This window comes from Nilaparvata lugens, unplaced genomic scaffold (genome assembly GCF_014356525.2).
Source record: "Nilaparvata lugens isolate BPH unplaced genomic scaffold, ASM1435652v1 scaffold1639, whole genome shotgun sequence".
Taxonomy (NCBI): Eukaryota; Metazoa; Arthropoda; class Insecta; order Hemiptera; family Delphacidae; genus Nilaparvata; species Nilaparvata lugens.
Genome location: NW_024090254.1, coordinates 70,329 through 91,521, shown reverse-complemented (window position 1 = coordinate 91,521; position 21,193 = coordinate 70,329). Strand labels below are relative to the sequence as shown.

Genomic DNA, 21,193 nt, shown 5'->3' with positions numbered 1-21,193 from the left:
ATTGCGCTATCTATCGGCAAAAGTTGTAACAATTATATCAGCTGAGCAGCTACCAAAAATGGCTGACTCCAGATCACGCGGTTCAGATTTGAATTGCAGATCAAAAATATTTGTTGACTGGTATTTTGAATAGAATAAAATATTTTTAAAATTGTATAAATTTTTATCATCTACTAATATATTAAGAATATAATAATTATCATACAAACATATATTTCATGAGTTAAGAAAATTTCTGGTTGTGGTAGCCTATTGAATTCAGTTGACTCAATGACAGACACCTCTATTACGCTTTTCTCATCTGAGCTTAGACCTTCTAACCTATTAGAATGTAAGTTTTAAAATAGAGATGCTCCCCATGTTATTTAAATGGAGTCACTTCTACTCCCTAGGGAGTTTTTCTGTTTTTTACTACCGAGAGCGAAAAAGTGACACTTTAGTATTATGTTTCAGGGAGTAAAGTAAGTACTTTAGACAGTAGGTGGAGGAAAATATATTTGAGAAGGTGCTTTGGGCGAAGCTTGTGAACCTGCCGCTTTACTCCCTGAATGAGGAGGCAATACAGAGTTTTTTAAATTCACTTTAACTGCCACCCATCTCAATCTTATGTTTCAAAGTTTGTCCCAATGATGCAATCTATCCAGCAAGTGCAGGTCATGGATGGAGAAAACTGAATTACTGAATTACTTGCACAAAATTTCAAAACTTTTAAATTAATGTGAAGGGTAATGAACATTGAGTCATAGTCTAATATTATCATGCTTTTAAAAATTTTTAAAACTAAAAACCCGAAACAATATTATGCAAAAACTTTGCGGAACATCATGGGGAGCTTCAGCATCTACATTACGCTCTACAGCCCTAAGCCTTGTCTTTTCAGCTGCTGAGTACTGTGCTCCAGTCTGGATGAATAGCTCTCATGTTCATAGGGTTGATGTTCAGCTAAATAACTCAATGAGAATGATAGGTGGTGTTCTGAAATCTACCCCTGTGGAATGGCTCCCGGTGTTGAGTCACATCCCACCCCCAAATCTTCGACGCATGAATGCCCTTACTAGAGAGTACAAGAAGATACAGGAAAATCGAAGCCTGCCAATACATGAGGATATACAAGATGCCAATCAGAGCCGTCTGCAATTTCGTAAGCCACCGGTTAGGACGGCAATTACAGCCTTAGATTCAGGTTTCCGTTTAACTGAGGCCTGGCAACAACGTGGTCAGCAAAGCAGAACATTGATATCCCATTTGTAGCCAAAAGGCCACCAGGCTTCGATTTGCCTCGTAAAACATGGTCGGCATTGAATAGGATACGAACTCATCATGGTAGATGTTCCTATCTGATGCATAAGTGGGGGAAGGCTGACTCCCCTTTCTGTGAGTGTGGAGCAGTCCAGACTGTGAGACACATAGTGGAGGAATGTCCCAGATCAGCATACACGGGTGCACATGAAGATTTCCTGGTGGCTAAACCAGCATCAATAGCCTACTTAAATACCCTGGAAGCATGCCTCTAATTTCCAGGTCAAAAGTGACTAAGATATTTTCATTCGTTTTATATATGAATTTTCTATTGTTTTCTTTTTTTTCGAATTTTGTGATCATAAATGTGTTGTGTATACTGCCATACGCTAAATAAAATAAATCATGCTTTTATTTTTACAGAGATATGGCAACACCCGCTCAGGAATTGAACCTTTGAAACAAGAAAACGAGAAATTGGTACATGAGTGTAAGAGACTGCGGCAAGCTTTGAGCGAGGAACAGGATGTCAACGAAAAGCTTTTCAAAGGTTGGATCTCCTTTTAAATAAATTAATTTCTATGGTCTCACCATAGAGAAAATATAGATATCCCATGGTATTGGGCTTTTATGTTGCAAATTTCACTATTAACCCAAGCCAATAGTCCTATTATACTCTGTACAAAATTACTTCTTACTTGGGATCGGCATGCGCAGCAGAGAAAGCATACAGCGGGAGGGATACAGATGCTAACTTTCTTTGCCTCAATAAAGATAAGACCCAGTTGTTAGATTTTGACTTTGGTTGTAAGACAGATATTAGTTATGTCAAATTTCTTGGCATCACATTGCAGAGTAATAAGAAATGGGAAAATCATATTTTTTCATTGAGTAAGAAAATATCTAGAGGCATTTTTATGTTATGTAGATTAAGAAATATTGTTAGCATTGATGTGTTGGTAGCTGTATATTATGCTTACATTCAGTCACACCTGTTGTATGGTATTTTGGCATGGGGAGAGATACCAATATGAAAACTTTTTGTTGTACAAAAAAGGGCCATAAGGATCATTTGTAAAGTAGATAGTAGAGCACATTGTCGACCTATGTTTAAAAAACTTAATATTATGACTGTTTATGCTTTGTATGTGTTTGAATGTCTGATGTATACCAGAAAAAATCTTTCCATCTTACCCATAAATAGTAATATTCACAATCATTTTACAAGACAAGCAGAAGCACTTGGATTATCACAGTGCAATTACCGTTTAACTTTGAAAAGTTTTGTTGAATTTGGAAAGAGGTTATTTAATAAACTGCCTGCTAATATTAAAGAATGTGATATTAATAGTTTTAAGTTTTCCGTTAAAAAGATTCTAATCGACTGCTGTCCATATGGTTATGAGGATTTGTGGTGATGTCTGTGTATTTTCTTAACTGTGATATAACTGTTTTAAAAATGTTTATTATATTATATAGAATTTGCTTATCTTTGTCTTCTTTTGTATATATTACGATGCGACTGTGATGACTATTAATGTTGATTGTTATATTTTAGAATTTTTTATTTAATTGTTGACTTTGTCTTGCATTTTTGTTAAAGTGTTCTGACAATAAATGAATCTTCAATCGTAATGTTGCCGTTTTAAAGCGGCCAGCGATCTCCAACTTCTAGTGACTGTTCATGTGTTTATACTACACATGCTACACATTTTGAAGCCTATTCTTTCTGTAGTTGACCGAGCGAAGTGAGGTCTAAGATTCAAGTCGACGGTTTGGCATTTCTCTTAATGTTTAAATGTTTATATGTTGCGCATTTACGGCGAAACGCGGTAATAGATTTTCATGAAATTTGGCAGGTATGTTCCTTTTTACTTTCCTTGCCCTATTACCATAGGTATTTAATTGCGCGTCGACTTATATAGGCCTACAAGGTTTTTGGAAATTTTGCATTTCAAGGATAATATAAAGGAAAAAGGAGCCTCCTTCATACGCCAAAATAAATTAGAGTAAAAATCAGAATATAGAATTATTCATCATAAATCAGCTGACAAGTGATTACACAGATGTGTGGAGAAGCCAGTCTATTGCTGTATTTACATATATAAGGTCTATAGTTTCAATCAGGTACTTGTGGATGAGAATACTGTGTGAGGTCTACTGTTCACAGTACTAGTATTAATAGATTAACAAATTTTGATTTTTTTGAATTAAATTTCAGATTTGAAACAGCGTATCCGTGCTCTAGAAAGCAACAATTCAGACTTGGAGTTTGTCTGCTCCCAACATTTAGAGAGAATAGATGAACTGAGTCATCAATTAGCTGAAAAAGGACAGAAGATCTTGCTGCTAAAGGGTATCGGCAAGCCTACCTCCTCCTATAATAAGCTATCAGGTAAATATAGCATTAGTTTTGCCAATACTTTCTGGAATATTCCATGTCATTTAAAAATGTAATTTATAGAATTTGATCGTTTTAGAACATTTTACAGCCATCAAAAATTTATTCAGTCAATGGTTGTTTGATAATTTCTGGGTTATAACATTAAATGTATTGAATGTAATTGTGCACATATTTTGAAATGTCTCAATAACCATTGAAGATAATATGAACTTGAGACAGATTGCATTGGACTTCAAATTTAATTTTTCATAAGATTTCATTATTTTACAGTCATTAACAAAATTATTCAGTCGATAGTTATTGAGAGATATCACAATAATTTCTAGTCTTAGCATTCTTTTGCAAGCAGTAATTGTATTCATTGACTTTACATCACGCATTTTTGTTGAATTCAATATTTGACTATTGTTATTTTGTAATGCACTTGTCATTAGTCAAGTGATTGGACGACACACACGACTGAGTTTTTAAAAATTGAAACTTTATTATACAACTACAAAAAATACCGAATTAAAGAATTTCGGTAGCCGTGTGCTCTCGTCAAGTGATTGAGTAGAACTGACTAAAACTAATTAATTGAAACATAAAGAAGACAATGCATAGTCAGTTATATGCTATAACGATAGAGTTGTGAACTACTACTATTGATATTTAACTATTGAATAAAGATTTAAAAAATAATTTCTGGGATATCCCATGAAATGTACTTAATAGTGTACATGTTTTAAAATATATCTTAACCAATGAAGATAATATGAACTTGAGACCGTTTTCATTGGAATTCACATGTCATTTTTCATAAGATAGTACCATTTTAGAACATACTGGTGCCATAAAAGAACTGACAAGAAAAGTCAATGGTTATTGAGATATTAAAATCATTTCTGGGATATTTCATGAATTGCATTGGATTATTGCACATTACTCAAAATATCTTCAGTGCCTGAAACATATCACAACTGCGGTTTTCTCATGTCACAATATTTATCAATGTTACTAAAACTCCTCTCTCTTTAATTTTCTTCTAGTTTTCCCATAATTTTAGGTTTCTGAGCTTGGGATTCAGCTAAGTTCTAGACTTTAAACAGCTGGAGTCAGAAAATTGGCTTTCCGAGACGGGGCGTAGTCGTACTTTCTATGATTATCTTCATTTTCTCATTGGGCCCGTTCTGTGTACATGGAATGTGGTAAATTGTCCGATTCACAATTTACCAAGAGTAAAACGTTCCGCGTCACATGGGAAGAATTTTGACAGATTCTGTACCAGAAACCAGTTCCAGTTCCAAGTTCCTGCCCCACAGTCAAAGCGTGGTAAATTATCCGGCCTGGTACAGTTCAAACTATCTGAGCTCTCATTGGTCGATGATTGTAGTCTGCTTGCTTCTCTGCGTATGGGCTGATAGTTTGTTTACCATAGCATAGCCATAGAATACATAACCAACAAAATGATGTTTGATAACCATTTGTTAAAAATGAATTTGTACAAATGAATTTTTCTCTATAGAAAATTTGAGAGTAATGGAATGAAAGAGATGCACACTTTTCTAGACGGTAAGTTTGTAAAACAGCCTTTCTTCATTCACGCAGCTAGTAAACGACACATTTTGGTGTAAATCAACTTTATAAGTGCGCGCCAAAAGCTTGAACCAACGATTTTGAAATGGCGTTCCATGGGAACATTTTGCACTAGTCACGTGATGGAACAATTTACGATTGGAACTGGAACAATTTACTGTACACAGAACGTACACATTTCTTATTAGAAACGTTTTTCCTTGACGATATGAAACATTCCTAAAAAGCTGCAACGTTACACTATTTTCTCTTTATTTTATTTTGTGTCCAATTTTCTAGTTTTTCGAAATTTATTTTAAACGAGAACTACGTCTACGCCCTGTTTCGGAAAGCCAATTTTCTGACTCCAGCTGTTTAAAGTATAGAACTTGGCTAAATCCCGAGCTCGGAAACCGGCCCTTAATGACTTAACACTAAGAAACCTGCATCACGAGGTCTCTCATGTCACAATAATTATATTTATCAAAGTTACTCCTCTTTCTACAATTTTCTCCAGTTCCCACAAATAATTTTGATGTTTTTTCTCTCAATTTCAGTGCCAAAAACACATCCCAAGAAACCTGCATCAGGTGTCAGACAGGAAAGACGATCTCCCGTCAAGTCGACATCAACTGTGACGTCATTGACCCATCATCCTGGTAGTATTGTGACGTCATTGACGCATCATCCTACATCCGTTGTGACGTCATTATCGCATCAGCCTACATCAGGTGTTACGTCAGTGGCTGATGTCTGTAACGCGTCCAAGAAGAAGATCGACTCACTGCTCAAAGAGTTGGTCACTTTGAAACAGGAGAAGCTCGGATATCTGGAGGAAATCGCTGCTGTACAGAGTAGGGTGAGTTTCATCATATATAGCATTGTCGTTAGATTGTCGGTCCCGGCTGAAGTATGACAGTCGTAAGGCCCATTGACGGCTCAAATCATTATTCAGGCGAGTTGGAACTACCGTTAGGAAATCCCCACCAATAAAAGCTATACGAATATTATTATTATTATATATAGCATTACAAGATATCCGATGGTTTGTAAAATTCATTCAACGTTTGGAAGTTCTGCATCAAATTCTGGTGTTGTGTATCAAGTTGAGGTGATACTGTATCATATTGTGTTGATACTGTATCACAGCTGTAGTGTAGAGAGAAGATAGCATTAGAAGATATCCCCTGGTTTGTAGAATTAATTCAAAGTTTGGAAGTTTTGTATCAAATTCTGGTGCTGTGTATCAAGTTGAGGTGATATTGCATCATATTGTGTGGATACTGTATCATAGTTTTGTAGTATAGAGAGAAGATAGCATTAGAAGATATCCCCTGGTATGTAGAATTCTTTCAAAGTATTGAAGTTTTGTATCAAGTTCTGGTGCTGTGTATCAAGTTGAGGTGTTACTGTATCATATTGTGTTGGTACTGTATCATTTACGGTGACACCACAGAGAAAATATAGCATAAGAAGATATCCCATGGTACAGGTCGTTTATGTTCAAAATTTCAAGCCGATATTTTGTATAACTCAAGGCAATTACTGTCGACTATTGTTTTTGGCCATTGAAGAACAATCAACCAGGTATGGGTAAAGGAACTATATTCCAAATTCGGTTCTCAATAAGGATGTAGCTGCTTAATAATGATGGGCGAATGTAGCTGTTGAAGGCAGTGGCAAGGAAGAGAATCGGCAGCGCTGTTCTCCTGTCTTTCTCCCCTTCAACTAAAGAGTGTCTGATAAGTCACTTCCTATTTTTATACAGCTATAATTTCTTTATCTATGAACCAATTTTTTTAGAACTACTTTTGTCATAGCACTTCTTGAGGTTGTGTTTAACACCAATTTTAATTCGTTTCAGTTTAAAAATGCCCCCTCTCTTGACTGTGGAAGAACGAGCCGAAATAGCAGCTCGTTATGAGGTCTGGGGATCTGTGTTGCGAGTTCAAAGGTGGTGGAGGGCTGAACGAGGGATCCATGCAACACTGGATGCAAAAACATTGAGATCTTTCTTGAGAATCGTTGCAGCAGAGTAAAGTGAAAGACCACTTTCACGAGATCCTTGATGCAGTGATTTGTTAGGGCTGCTCATGAACATTTCACGACCTCTGTTAACATTCTCTGCTGTCCTTGACGTTGATGGTCTTCCTGATCGTCTTGCATCTGCGACACTCCCTGTTGTTAGTAATTTGGAATGGCATTTTTTAACAGTGTTGCTTGGATCCCTCGTTCAGCCCTCCACCACATTTCTACTCGCACCACAGATCCCCAGACCTCATAACGAGCTGCTATTTTGGCTCGTTCTTCCACAGTCAAGAGTGGGGGCATTTTTAAACTGAAAAAAATTATAATTCCTGTTAAAGACAACCTCAATGAGTGCTCTATCTAACAAATGTAGTTCTAACAATATTGGTTCATGAATACAGAAATTATAGCTGTATAAAAATAGGGTGTGTCATAATATCAGACACTCTGTATAACGTGTACCTCGTTATAGTATTTTTTCAATTAGTATTAATACCTTCATTGTAATACATTCATTTCATTTCATTTCATTTTCATTTATTGTATAAAACACTATAATCATAATACAATTATGACATTGGAGGAAAAACTAGGCTGAGCCTGTATTATTTCTCTCCAAAAATTTTGATAAAATGTTAATGTTGTCCAAAAGTTAAGGTTATGTAAATCACACACTGCTTCGTCACTTGATTTTCAGTCCAAGAATAATGATTTGAATATTTTGAATTTCATCACACAATATGATTTGAATATTTTGAATTTTGAAGGTTGAATTTATACTCTAAATGAATCACAGAATACATCACAATAAATTCATTACCTACATTAATCTTGAATATTTCTTGAGTAATATTGTTGTTTTGTTTCCCCAGGTAGCAGCCAGAAACCAAGAGATCGAGCGTTTGCAACATATGTTAGAGTTTGGCCCATAACACTCCAATGCCGACAGCTGGGAAATGTCTACTCAATTGCTGTAAGGAACGCTGCTGTTGTAATGCCAATGCTAATTCAGCTGCAAATTAGGTCCTCATATTTGGAGGCACAACTGAGAGAACAGCTGACAGGTAAATGATCTACATCCGGTTGCACAAAATTATGTTAACTCTTAATCCCGATTAAATGCCACGAGAACCAACCAAACAAGCCTTCTTCTCAGAAACACCTTCTCTGATTGGCTCTCGTAAATTTAATCATGATTCAATTTAACAGGCTTATGTGCAACGGTGGCTGAAACTATGAATTGAACCAATCTACTATAGTGAGGTCCTCGTTATAATGGCAGTGTTTCGGATGGACACGTTAAGCCGTTGGTCCCAGCTGCCTAAAAAGCAGTCGTTAGGTCATGTCAGAGGCCCTGAAATTGATCAGTTGCGACCTGAAAACTCTGACACCAGACCTGAGCCAGCCAGGTCACTTGATATTATTATTATTATTTATGGCAGTGGAGAAAGATAGGTGAACAACGTTGCCGAACCTCTGTCTTGTCAATGCCAACTATACAGGTTTATTGATGTAATATTAACTGTTCGTTCCCGTTTAAAATAATCAATTATATTTTATTAAGCAAGAGATTATATTTTGCAATAATGGATTTTCACAACTAAGATGAATTATTTTGTTAATTTAATTATTAATTCTGCATTGTTAAAAGAGGATCTGGCAACAGAAAAAAGTGAGAAAGAGATAGCGCTATCGGCTTTGTTGAATGATAGACAAGAATTGCAATAACATTACTAATCAAACACTGCCATTATAACGTGGACCTCACTATAGTTTTTTCTAATATAGCTTTGACGGGATTTCAATCTCCGTTGTTGCTTTATGTGATTGTGCAATGGCGACGTGAATCATTTTTTCACGAGGGTGATGCCCACTTGAGCTCTAGGCTTGTGCGTAGATAATGGGGTGGATAATAATGAGAGAAGAATTGACCTACAGTTTTAGGTGGGCTCCAAACCGCTGGGAGCGATTTTACAACTAATGTTTCATAATAATATGTTTATTATTTCTATTCTAGGAGAAGCTAGATTGCAAAATGCTTGTTATAAATAAATGTGATTTAATATATTTCTGTATATCTGTTTTGATTTTTAACACAAACAATCATACTGTTATTGAAGGAAAAATAATTGACCGAGCGAAGTGAGGTCTAAGATTCAAGTCGACAGTTTGGCATTTCTCTTAATGTTTAAATGTTTGAATGTTTAAATGTTTTATATGTTGCGTATTTACCGCGAAACGCTGTAATAGATTTTTATGAAATTTGACAGGTATGTTCCTTTTTTAATTTCGCGTCGACGTATACATAAGGTTTTTGGAAATTTTGCATTTCAAGGATGATATAAAAGGAAAAAGGAGCCTCCTTTAGAGTAAATCAATAGGTAGTAGAGTAAAAATCAGACTATAGAATTATTCATCATAAATCAGCTGACAAGTGATTACACAGATGTGTGGAGAAGCCAGTCTATTGCTGTATTTCCATAAGGTCTATAGTTTCAATCAGGTACTTGTGGATGTGAATACTGCGTAAGGTCTACTGTTCACAGAACTACTAGTACACTAGTACCTGATTGAAACTAACCTGACTGGCTTCTCCACACATCTGTGTAATCACTTGTCAGCTGATTTATGATGAATAATTCTATAGTCTGATTTTTACTCTAATATTGGCGTATGAAGGAGGCTCCTTTTTCCTTTTATACTATCCTTGAAATGCAAAATTTCCAAAAACCTTGTATATACGTCGACGCGCAATTAAAAAAGGAACATACCTGTCAAATTTCATGAAAATCTATTACCGCGTTTCGCCGTAAATGGGCAACATATAATAATTTAAACATATAAACATTCAAACATTTAAACATTAAGAGAAATGCCAAACCGTCGACTTGAATTTTAGACCTCACTTCGCTCGGTCAATTAGTATCTTACTCCTAATTTTGTTATTTTAGAATGCCAAGAACTGCAGCATGAGGCAATGTGCAGAGCCGTGAAGCTTGCCGAGAGGGAATGCTCAGCTTGAAGAACAGCTGATTAATCGCAGAAGTGCAGGAGGAACAAATTGCAAATGTGCCACGGATGACCAGAATACAGTACGCAAGCTACAGGTAAATTCAAATTGTTTGTTCAAATTTCAAACGAAATGTTAACTATTCGAAAATGACCAGAATACAGTAAGCAAGCTACAGGTGAATTAAAATTGTTTGTTCAAATTTTAAACGGATTGTAACCTGTTCGAAAATGACGTCTTATTTTCGTTCAAACGGCCGACGACCGAGAAAGAATACCATTGATTCTTATGGGGGTGTTCACAGGCTTTCATTCTGACAATGCTTGAATACCCCCATAAGAACCAACGGTATTCTTTCTCGGTCGTCGGCCCTGTTTGATTCAACGATTTAATTAATCATTGATCCAAACAAACAATTACAATATTATCACTTTATACTTCTTATTATTACTTGAGAATATCTTCTGATGTTACCTTCAAATCAAGGTGAAATGATCGTGCGTGAACACGGTCTTCTTTTCCAAATATTTATGTTTCACGAGCACGTGTTACCCGTGCTCCGCAAGGGTTTGTTGAAAGCACAACATATAGATTTTTTTCAAACATCTTTATTGCCCATACAAAAACAAAATAAAAACTTACAAAAGAAATATTCTAGGTTATAATATTATGCTATTTTACAAATAAATTAAAATTACATGGCACCACCCAGCAAGGGCAAAACCCTGACCGCTGAGTGAGAGTATCAGCTGTTTAGACAATATAAAAATTTATTTACTTATAATCAAAGCTACAAAAATTTAATTAAGTCTTATAGTTCCATGCTGATATTAGAAGTATTATCAATAATTGTAATAATTTACAATAGTAGAACTATTTGATTGTGCTTTTATTTTACCTGAACATTGTATCACGAATCTAATAAATTTGTTTTAATATTAAAATCATAATCAGCTTGAAGTGCAGAAGCTCTTGAATTGAATTTTATTGACTAATAGAAATTAAAATGAGTCTATAACAATCCTCGGTAAATCAAGAATCTATATGCAAAATTTCAAGTTAAACAGTTGAGTGGTTCAGACGTGATGATATGTCATTCGTCAATTTCCTATCCCATACGTGTATAAGCCAATTCTCTCCTTTATTATATATCATAATATATGAAAGAATATGTATTTATAGATGATAGTTTCTTGGCCCATTCCGAAGTGCGATGTATTAATACGCTATTTTGATGTTTTAAACAAAGATATGCACTCAATTATATGGTGTGTTCACAATATTATCTGGTGATAAATTCAGATCAAGTTGAAATGATAATACACATGTATACACGATCTTTATTGATTGATAAAATAATAAATTTCTGCATTTCTGTTCTCATACCGATTGAGTGCCTCTGGGTCAAATTTTGCTCTCTCTATACTACTCTACAGCAGTCTTGTTCAGAGGATGAATCCCTATAATGTAAGTACATCATCAAAATTATAGGAAGGGGAAAAAATAAGGTAACCTTGTGCTATTCCTCTCCCAAATTTAGATAAGGTTACACAGAGTCCGAAATAGGTTAAGTCTTGTAGTTGTTCACTTCACAAAACTTCTTTTTCGAATACTGTATTCATTCAATTGTTATTGTACCCGATGTAAATGACTTGAATGTGTATTTTTCTGTTCTAGGAGAAGCTAGATTGCAAAATACTTGAAATAGAGGAACTGGAAAGTAAGTTGAAAGATTTGCAAAAGTCGAAAAAGGATTTGGAAACTGAGAAAGGAGCGAGTGAATCAGCAAGTGATGAGCAGAAGAAACTTCAGGAAAGAGTACACGAGTTGAATATTATTGGTAAGTAAATATTATCATAGAGAAAAGATAGCATAGGAAGATATCCCCATGGTATAGGGCGTTCATGTTCCAAATGTCACTGTTAACTCAAGTCGATAGTCCTAGTTGACAGAGCGAAGTGAAGTCTAAGATTCCAGTCGACGGTTTGGCATTTCTCTTAATGTTTATATGTTGCGCATTTACGGCGAAACGCGGTAATAGATTTTCATGAAATTTGACAGGTATGTTCCTTTTTAAATTGCGCGTCGACGTATATACAAGGTTTTTGGAAATTTTGCATTTCAAAGGATAATATAAAAGGAAAAAGGAGTCTCCTTCATACGCCAATATTACCGTAAAAATCAGACTAAAGAATTATTCGTCATAAATCAGCTGTCTAGTGGACTATAATACTACCCGTTCAAAAACCTAGAACATCTTGAAAATTTATTTTTCCATCAACGTTAGTAGACAGTTGACTATAATACTACCCGTTCAAAAACATCGAACATCTTGAAAATTGTATCTTTCCATCAACGTTATAGACAGTTGCAGCCAGACCTGATAACAGCGCTCACACTCACATTCCGGGACGACACGTCACGGTACGATAGGACAGAAAGCTCTATGTTTATTTAGGATTTTTTCTAGACATTTTAAATCGATAAATTATTTATTAATTTTTGAGAAAACATAACAGGTCAATTTAACTTACTGAGCGCGAGGTCTACTGTTCACAGAACTACTAGTAGTTGTTCTTGGTGAACCTATGTGACGCTGGTAGTCTCTCATACTGTGCCGTTCTTACACTCTTACACTCCCAACAAAACAGTAATATAATAGAAAGTAGTCGTCAGTAATCGGCTTGAGTTAACAAAAATCGGCTGTAAATTTGAAACATAAATTACCTATACCAGGGGATATCTTCTTATGATATGCTCTACTTTCTCTATACTTGCAAACCTGAAGAATGGTCTACATTGGTATATAGTGGATTCAATGTTCTGTTCTAGTAAACTTGACTTGAAGTTTTCAAGTTATTTTATACAAAACTTGAAGCCAAGTGAACTTGACAAACATAAATGCCACGTTAGAAAATAACAGTTGAACTGGTTTAAAACAAGATCGGCACCATCCGTATTATCTTATCTCATATTATCGATATTATCTCGTGTATCGATCAGATATTATCGATATTAAGCTATATCTTGTCTCTTCTTTCATCTTGTCTCCTCTCTTTATCTTCTTCATATACAATTATATCTTCTGTCCTTTAGAACGAGACCTGATGAGCGAGATAGAACGCCTAACGGAGATAAACAGACGTCAACACGATCGCATCCAACATTTGGAAAATCGACTCTCGGAAACTGAGAAAAAGTTGGCTGAGAATGAGGCAGAAAACAACGGTAAAAAATAAGCAAAACTCCAGGTTGAAATCTGGGGAAAACATGCCTGATACCTCACAGCATGCTAGAAACAGTTTTAACTCCACTGGAAAGTCCTCTAATAACTATGTCAGTTCGTTTGAGATTGATCGTAGAAGTAACCCGCATGAAACTAGCACGCTAAATGTTTCTTCAAGTGATAAGAGCCCAGGTATTCTTCACTTTTTCTTTCCAATGTATTTTCTGTTTCTCTTTAATTGTAGTATTACTGTATAATAATCATTTCAAACAAATGTTGTATAAATTAGAATTGCAACCGTTTTGGGCTCCTTAAGCCTGTGATACTTTTCTGGTAGTTGTGTTATGTTAAGGATGTGCAAAGGCTAAAAATAAACTTTCTACTCGTGATATTTTTCAAAGTTTTTCGATTTGTATATCATCAAGCTATCAAAATGAAAAAGTTTTCTCAGGAAAACATTTTTTTCTGATCATTACTTTTTGAGATATGAGCGCCTAAAGTTTGAATTTTTGGGACAGAAAATTTCAAATTCGGTGAGAGATGAATCCATGAGATTTAGTGGATAAATTCTTCATGGTATTGTTGATCTAGTAAAACAAAAATTTTCTGAAAATATCAATTTTTAAGATAGTTATTCAATTTACTAAAAATAACCAAAAATGACTTTAGTTGAGTTATTTTTAGTAAATTGAATAACTTTTTCAAAAATTAATATTTTCAAAACATTTTTTGTTTTATTAAATCAACAATACCATGAAGAATTCATCCTCTGAATCTTAAGGATTTATCTCTTACCGAATTTGAAATGTTCTGTTCCAAAAATTTAAACTTTAGGCGCTCATATCTCAAAAGTGATGATCGAAAAAAAAAAGTTTTCCTGAGAAAACTTTTTCATTTTGATAGATTGATGATATACAAATAGAAAAATTTGGAAAAATATCACGAGTACAATAGTTATTTGTGCAACTAGTGTGCAAAGTGACAGTTTGCTGCACCGAAAGAAACGTTTAAACATGGACCTCACTATACCACAGTCTGTGATCTGTGTTACCAACTTAATTTTGATTTTGCTGCACTGGTGCTCCATATAAGCTACTATTTTGCGTTGTCATGTTGCAAATCTGGAGTGCGGAAAAAAATTTTCCCGCACTAGAGCGGAAAAGTGATTCTTTGCGTTCTGTAATCAGTGCAGCAATGGCCACTTTCCAAGGTAACTCTATAGGAAAAGTTTATTTTTAGCCTTTGCACAGCCTTAAATGATTGAATAAATAAAGAGTATCCAATGATAGTTCTCTATAAATAGAACTAAGGACTTCTGCTACTGCATATATTTATTTATTTATTGGATAGAGTAAACAATACCGTAGTCGGAAAAGAAAGAACAGGCTATTGCACAAAACTTCTTCCATTTCCTAATTTTGTCTTAAATTGTCCAAATACTATGTAGGCTATGTCCATTTCAATTTATACACTAAATCATTAATTATATTTACTAAAGAACTAAGAAGAAATTGATAGCAGAAGGAAATTAGCTTTAATTGGATATTTGAAATGATTACTATACAGTGATAATATTCCAGCATTCAACTGCAGTTTCTAATGAATCTTCCATCTATTATTGTAGTATCTTCAATCGCCAAAGATCAGGATATTTAATTTTGAACGTTTTTTATGGTAGTTTGTTTGAAAATAATGGTACTAACTTGCTAAAGCAGTCTAATAAGGTCCTGGATTTTTTCAGTAAATCTCTTTTCTCTTTCTCTCCAATCTTGAAAATTGTAATATTTAATTTTCAATAACTAGTTTCATGGTAGCTTGCTTCAACCTCTTTGTTCTAGAATTTTTTTAGTTATCTTCTATACGATATGTATTTTCGATTTGTTAGCTTCTTTGAAAATCAGTGTTCTAAAATTGTTCAGTTCTTTTTCTTCTATCATTTATTTTTAATTTCTTTGTACGTATTTCAAACTGTATTGTTTGTGTTTTTTGTAACAAATAAGTTTTCTATTCTTTCCTATCTCAATAATAGTAAATGAATAATTTTCCATGTAGTATTATTTATCATGTAGTTTGTGTATGTATTTTATGTATCATGTTCTGTGTAGTATTATTCTTTATGTATTGTGTAGTAGTAGCATTATTTATATACATGAGGTTCACCTTCTAATGGCAGTGGAGAAAAATAGGAGAACAGTGTTAAGCGTTTACACGAAAGTTATTAACAAAATGTTAATAACTCAATCCTTATAGATTCTATTAGAATTATATTGAACGGAACTTGACAAACACATATGTTCATCATGTGTATGATAAGTTATGTTCAATCTAATATAATCTATAAGGATTAAGTTATTAACATTTTGTTAATAACTTTCGTGTAAACGCAGCTTTACTGATTCTCTGCCTTGCCACTAGCTTCTATAGAGGATAGCTTATACTGGTATATCTGATATCAACTCTTCGTTCTTGTTCAAAATAATAAATTTATATTGTATTCGTCAAAATAATACATTTTCCAATGATTATATAATAAATTTCTATCATTGAGATTGAATATTTTGTTAATTGATTATATTTCTACATTGTTAAACAACGATAAGGCAACTTTGCGGAGCTAGAAAAGGGTAGCGATATCTGCTTTGTCGAATGATAGACAAGGATAGCAACACCAATGTTAATCAAATACTGCCATTATAACGTGGACCTCAGACCTCACTATGTAGTAAACGTAATACGGCTATGGATGTAGTAGTTTCTTCTAAAATGTCTATCCTTCTTGAATTGTTCATTGGTCAGTAGCTTAATGTAGCACAAAATTTAAAACAGTAGTTGTTGTTTATGTATGTTATATTTATTTATATATACATTTATAGATACAATATAATTATTTATTTATTCATTAGGTTATCAAAAACAATACATTGATTGTATAAGAAAAAACAGACTGGCTATTGCCCAAAACTTCTCCAATTTCCTAATTTAGTTCTCAACTATGAATGATTGCATTCTGATGATACTGTATCAATTTAATGATACTGTATCATTCCATTGGGCTATTGCCCAAAACTTCTCCAATTTCCTAATTTAGTTCTCAACTATGAATGATTGCATTCTAATGATACTGTATCAATTTAATGATACTGTATCAATTTAATGATACTGTATCATTCCAGGCCACAACTGTTCCTTTCCCAAATTTGTATGTTTTGTAAATTACTATGGACGCGTTTTAAGACTCTGTGCCCCATGTTCAGTGTACAGGGTACTCTATTCTAAAGCTCCCATAAGCTTGAAATAAAAATGAAATTACAATTATTTAAAACCTCCGCCCGAGGTTCAAGTCTCATACTTTATACTCAAACCTTGAAGATTAATTCCTCCAGCTCGATTGCACAAACTCCAGTTATAATTACTTTATGGACAAGCCATGTAGATTAATTCCTCCGGCTCGGTTGCACAATCGCCAGTTATAATATTACTTTATGGACAAGCCATGTAGATAAAACTTTATAACTCTTTGCCTGAAAATATCATAAGAATGAGTTACTGTAAATAATTCCATCGGCTCGGTTGCACAAACGCCAGTTAAATTCTAATTATAATTAAATGCAACGAAACCCAATCAGAGAAGCTTTCTCTTCAAACAATTTTTGGTTCTTGTGACATTTAATCATGGTTAAAATTCAACAGGGACTTTATGCTACCGGGACTTTATCTTTGAAGATAATATCAAGTTGAATCAATGGATCAGTTAAGATGATAAGCTGAGTTGTAATCAACTTGAAATATTTATTTATTCATGAAATATTTTTAATTTTATAACCCAAATGTAAATGCGACTGATTTGTATTGTTCATATTATGAACTATGTACAAATTAAAATAAATAAATTAGTTGAAATTATGATCGAATTTTCTTTTGTATCCCAGTAAAGAAAATTCCCAAGACTGGCGCAGCTGGTAATTCAAATTTGAGAAAACAAAATGCTACCAGAAAAGAGACAAACAATACTAATGAGAAAGATAGAACATTTGTGAAAGAGAAGAATAAATTTACTTCGTCAACAGTGTATCCCCCGATACATTCGTGTATTGAAGATACTGAGGTTGATTTCAATGATACTTTGAGAGGGGTTAAAAGTCGTCCGGTTGAAAAAGAAGTGGTAAGAAAGAATGTATTGTTCTTTTAGCTGCATAAAGTATGATTTTTAGGTAGTCATATATTCTTTATTGATTCATGAATCAATAGGACGTTTCATTAAAATGATAGGGAGAGAAAAAATAAGGTACCTAACCTTGTGCTATTCCTCTCCCAAATTTAGATAAGGTTGCACATAGTCCGAAATAGAAACTGTTATAATCTAATAGATTTTTTTTTTAATTAACAAATATAGGAAATAATAACGGTTCAGGAAACTATTCAGGAAATAATTTTGAAGGAAATTTGAACCTTTCTTACTATTATCAGTTAGATCAAATTAGATACCTAACTGGGAGAAACTCATCCAATTAAACTGAATTTAGCTCTCTGAAATCACATGTAAAATATTAAAATTATCATCGAAATAGATAAATAATTATTGATAAATAATAATGGTTGGGGGGTGGATTTAGACTACAAGGGTATTATGAAGACTTGTAGCATGAATTAAACGGTGTTTATGATTGAAAATGAAAATAATATTTAAATTAAAATATTAAAATTATCATCGAAATAGGTAAATAATTATCGATAAATAATAATGGTTGGGGGGAGTGGATTTAGACTACAAGGGTATTATGAAGACTTGTAGCATGAATTGAACGGTGTTTATGATTATAAATGATAATAAGTTTGTATATTACAAATATATAAATAAAATATATTTGAGGATTATAAAATAATATCGAGTGACCTGGCTGGCTCAGGTCTGGTGTTAAGAGTTTCAGGTCGCAACTGATCAATTCCAGGGCCTCTGACATGACTGACGACTGCTTTCTAGGCAGCCGGGACTGACGGCTTAACGTGTCCATCCATTTTAGGATTAAATAAAGTGTAAAGCACATTCTGCACACGGGGACAATAGTAGCTTTCTCTAAGCGTCCACTTGTTGTTAAGGGAACACGGAATTGGAAATGCCTTTCACATTTGAGCTCCAGATATTTCCAATTTCTTAATCCCATGTAAGCTGGTAAAACATAATATTGTCTCTATGTGCAGGCCGCCCTGCGTAGAGTAGGTTTATTAGGCTGTTGAATAGGAAAACACTTCAGCTTGTCAATGCTTTCCAGAATCTTTATCATGTTCATAACGCCCAAATTCACCAAAAACGAAAATTAGGCTTGAGCGGCAGTTGATTCTAAGTCAGATGATTTTGAATTGGATTTTTAATATGATTTTTTACTTTCCTTGCCCTATTACCATAGGTAAGGAAAGTATTGCTTTCCGAAAAAAATTAAGGTACCCCAATTTCTAAATTTCTATACGTTTCAAGGTCCCCTGAGTCGAAAAAACTGGTTTTTGGGTATTGGTATGTATGCGTGTGTGTGTGTGTGTGTGTGTGTGTGTGTGTGTGTATGTGTGTGTGTGTGTGTGGTGTGTGTGTGTGTGTGTGTGTGTGTGTGTGTGTGTGTGTATGAGTGTATGTGCGTCTGTGTACACGATATCTCATCTCCCAAATAAAGGAATGACTTGAAATTTGGAACTTAAGGTCCTTTCACTATAAGGATCCGACACTAACAATTTCGATCAAATGCAATTCAATTCAAGATGGCGGCTAAAATGGCGAAAATGTTGTCAAAAACAGGGTTTTTCGTGATTCTCTTGGAAACGGCTCCAACGATTTTGATCAAATTCATACTTAAAATAGTCATCGATAAGCTTCATCAACTGCCACAAGTCCCATATCTGTAAAAATTTCAGGAGCTCCGCCCCATCAATGCAGATAGATTCCCAATTATCAGGCTTCAGATACAATTGAAACAAAAAAAATCAAGTGGAGTAGATTGAGCATGAAAATCTCTACAATTAATGTTCAGTAACATTTTCACCTAAATTTGAAAATAAGCTTTAAATTCGAGAAAATGTGATTATTCAATTGCAAATTATTGTTGATTCTATTAAATCATTCACTATGAAGAGATAGCAGACCTCATGTGTGTCTCCAGCGTTATTGCCCTGTCACCAGCTGGCTCAAATCTTTGAATAGTAGACTTGAGATGCGCGGGTACACTAGCGTCAGGTGATCAATTTTCATAACGGCAAGGAAAGTTGTGTGAGTGCGCCACACCAGATTTTTGTTTATTTAGAATCAACTGGCGCTCAAACCAAGTTTACGTTTTGGTGAATTCGGTCCTAAACCCTATAAATCTAATCTAAGATCAACTAATGGAAACAAGCTTCAGGCCCATATCTCGGTTTAAACAGAGATAGATTGGCTGTTCATTTAAACCTGGATTATAACACAACATTAAATTCTACCTTGCCTACTCGTAGATTAACCATATAGATAAAATATCACAAGAAAATATTCCATGGTATAGGGCGTTGTTTTTCCAATTTTCAGTGCTAACTCAAGCCGATAGTCCTAGTAGTTCATTTTCGTGACCCAGTAGTCTCTCATACTGTGACGTTCTTACACTCTCATCCCAACAAAACATTTATAATATACAGTAGTCGACAGTAAACAACTTGAGTGAACAAAAAATCGGCTTGAAATTTGGAACATAAACGACCTATACCATGGGATATCTATCTTCTTATACAATCTTCTCTCTATGGTTTAACTTAGATTGTGCCTTAAGGTGCGTACAGATATACGCGCCTCCAACACGCTCCGCTCTCGCTCCGTAATCGCTTCACGCACACTCTGCACTCGCTCCGCAATCGCTCCGATCATGAACGTTACGGGAGATGTTAGCTCTTCTCGCGTTCCACTCTTGCTCCCCGGTCGATCATCAATCGATCTGCTCGAGTGACGTTCGATTGCGGAGCAGAGCGAAAGTCTGTACGCACCTTTAGATGTTGTTATTGAGTATTGGTAGTTTAATTTATTTCAAATTCAAATTCAAATTTCAAATTCAAATTTATTCACACTCATAAATACATATACAGAAACCAAATAGAGTCTAGCTTGACAAATAAAACAATAATCCATCTAAAATTTAATAATAGATTGTAAGTAATAGTATATAATATAATAATATATAATATAATATTAATGTGAACAATAACTGCTCACAAAGTGCTTCATGAAGCACTTGTCCGTGAGCAGGAGTTGAGGTTTAATCGGATATAGGAGAAAAAAGCCTACACACACACACACACACACACACAAACACACACACATTCAATCACCATCATCAAGTAATTTTATTGATTGATTGTAGCATTTCCTCTCTTTAAATATACTTATATTATGAAATGTAGTTAAAACTGCGAAAAATGGGAGGAAGAATCACCAGTATAATTTTTTTCAACATAATTCATGACAAGAGAGGGGAAAAAATGAAAAATAAAGAGAGACATAACAGCGATAAATAAAACATGTTTGCAGATCAAAGCTCAAAGCAAAGGTTAAACTTTAAAGGATACAGAAGTAACTACAGTAAAAAGACCATACTACACTGAAATTCATATTCAATAATGGATTAGATATTAGCACCATGTGTTTCTCAGCTTACTACTTTGAATAAGTCTTCTACTTCTAATGGTGAATGAAGCCATAGCCAACTCTTCGTTTGTTTTAGGAATT

At 34.4% G+C, this 21,193-nt stretch overlaps 2 protein-coding genes across 4 annotated transcripts in view; both read left to right on the top strand.

Moving 5' to 3' along the window:
* LOC111055145 (centrosomal protein of 135 kDa) overlaps positions 1-21,193 on the top strand; it is a 32,183-nt gene that overhangs the window by 2,957 nt on the left and 8,033 nt on the right. For 2 of the 3 annotated variants that reach the window (XM_039443822.1, XM_039443819.1), the window contains exons 2-9: positions 1,663-1,789; positions 3,461-3,634; positions 5,755-6,056; positions 8,098-8,289; positions 10,177-10,332; positions 11,913-12,075; positions 13,332-13,653; positions 17,391-17,623. In XM_039443822.1, the coding sequence (XP_039299756.1) occupies positions 1,663-1,789; positions 3,461-3,634; positions 5,755-6,056; positions 8,098-8,157 (663 nt within the window). In that variant the 3' untranslated portion in view covers positions 8,158-8,289; positions 10,177-10,332; positions 11,913-12,075; positions 13,332-13,653; positions 17,391-17,623. The remainder of the gene's footprint in view (positions 1-1,662; positions 1,790-3,460; positions 3,635-5,754; positions 6,057-8,097; positions 8,290-10,176; positions 10,333-11,912; positions 12,076-13,331; positions 13,654-17,390; positions 17,624-21,193) is intronic. The other variant, XM_039443818.1, reaches the window with a different exon arrangement.
* The window catches only part of LOC111063498 (centrosomal protein of 135 kDa-like), a 38,792-nt gene continuing 28,325 nt past the window's right edge, over positions 10,727-21,193 (top strand). The window contains exons 1-2 of the mRNA XM_039443825.1: positions 10,727-10,732; positions 11,913-12,075. Of these exons, the coding sequence (XP_039299759.1) occupies positions 10,727-10,732; positions 11,913-12,075 (169 nt within the window). The remainder of the gene's footprint in view (positions 10,733-11,912; positions 12,076-21,193) is intronic.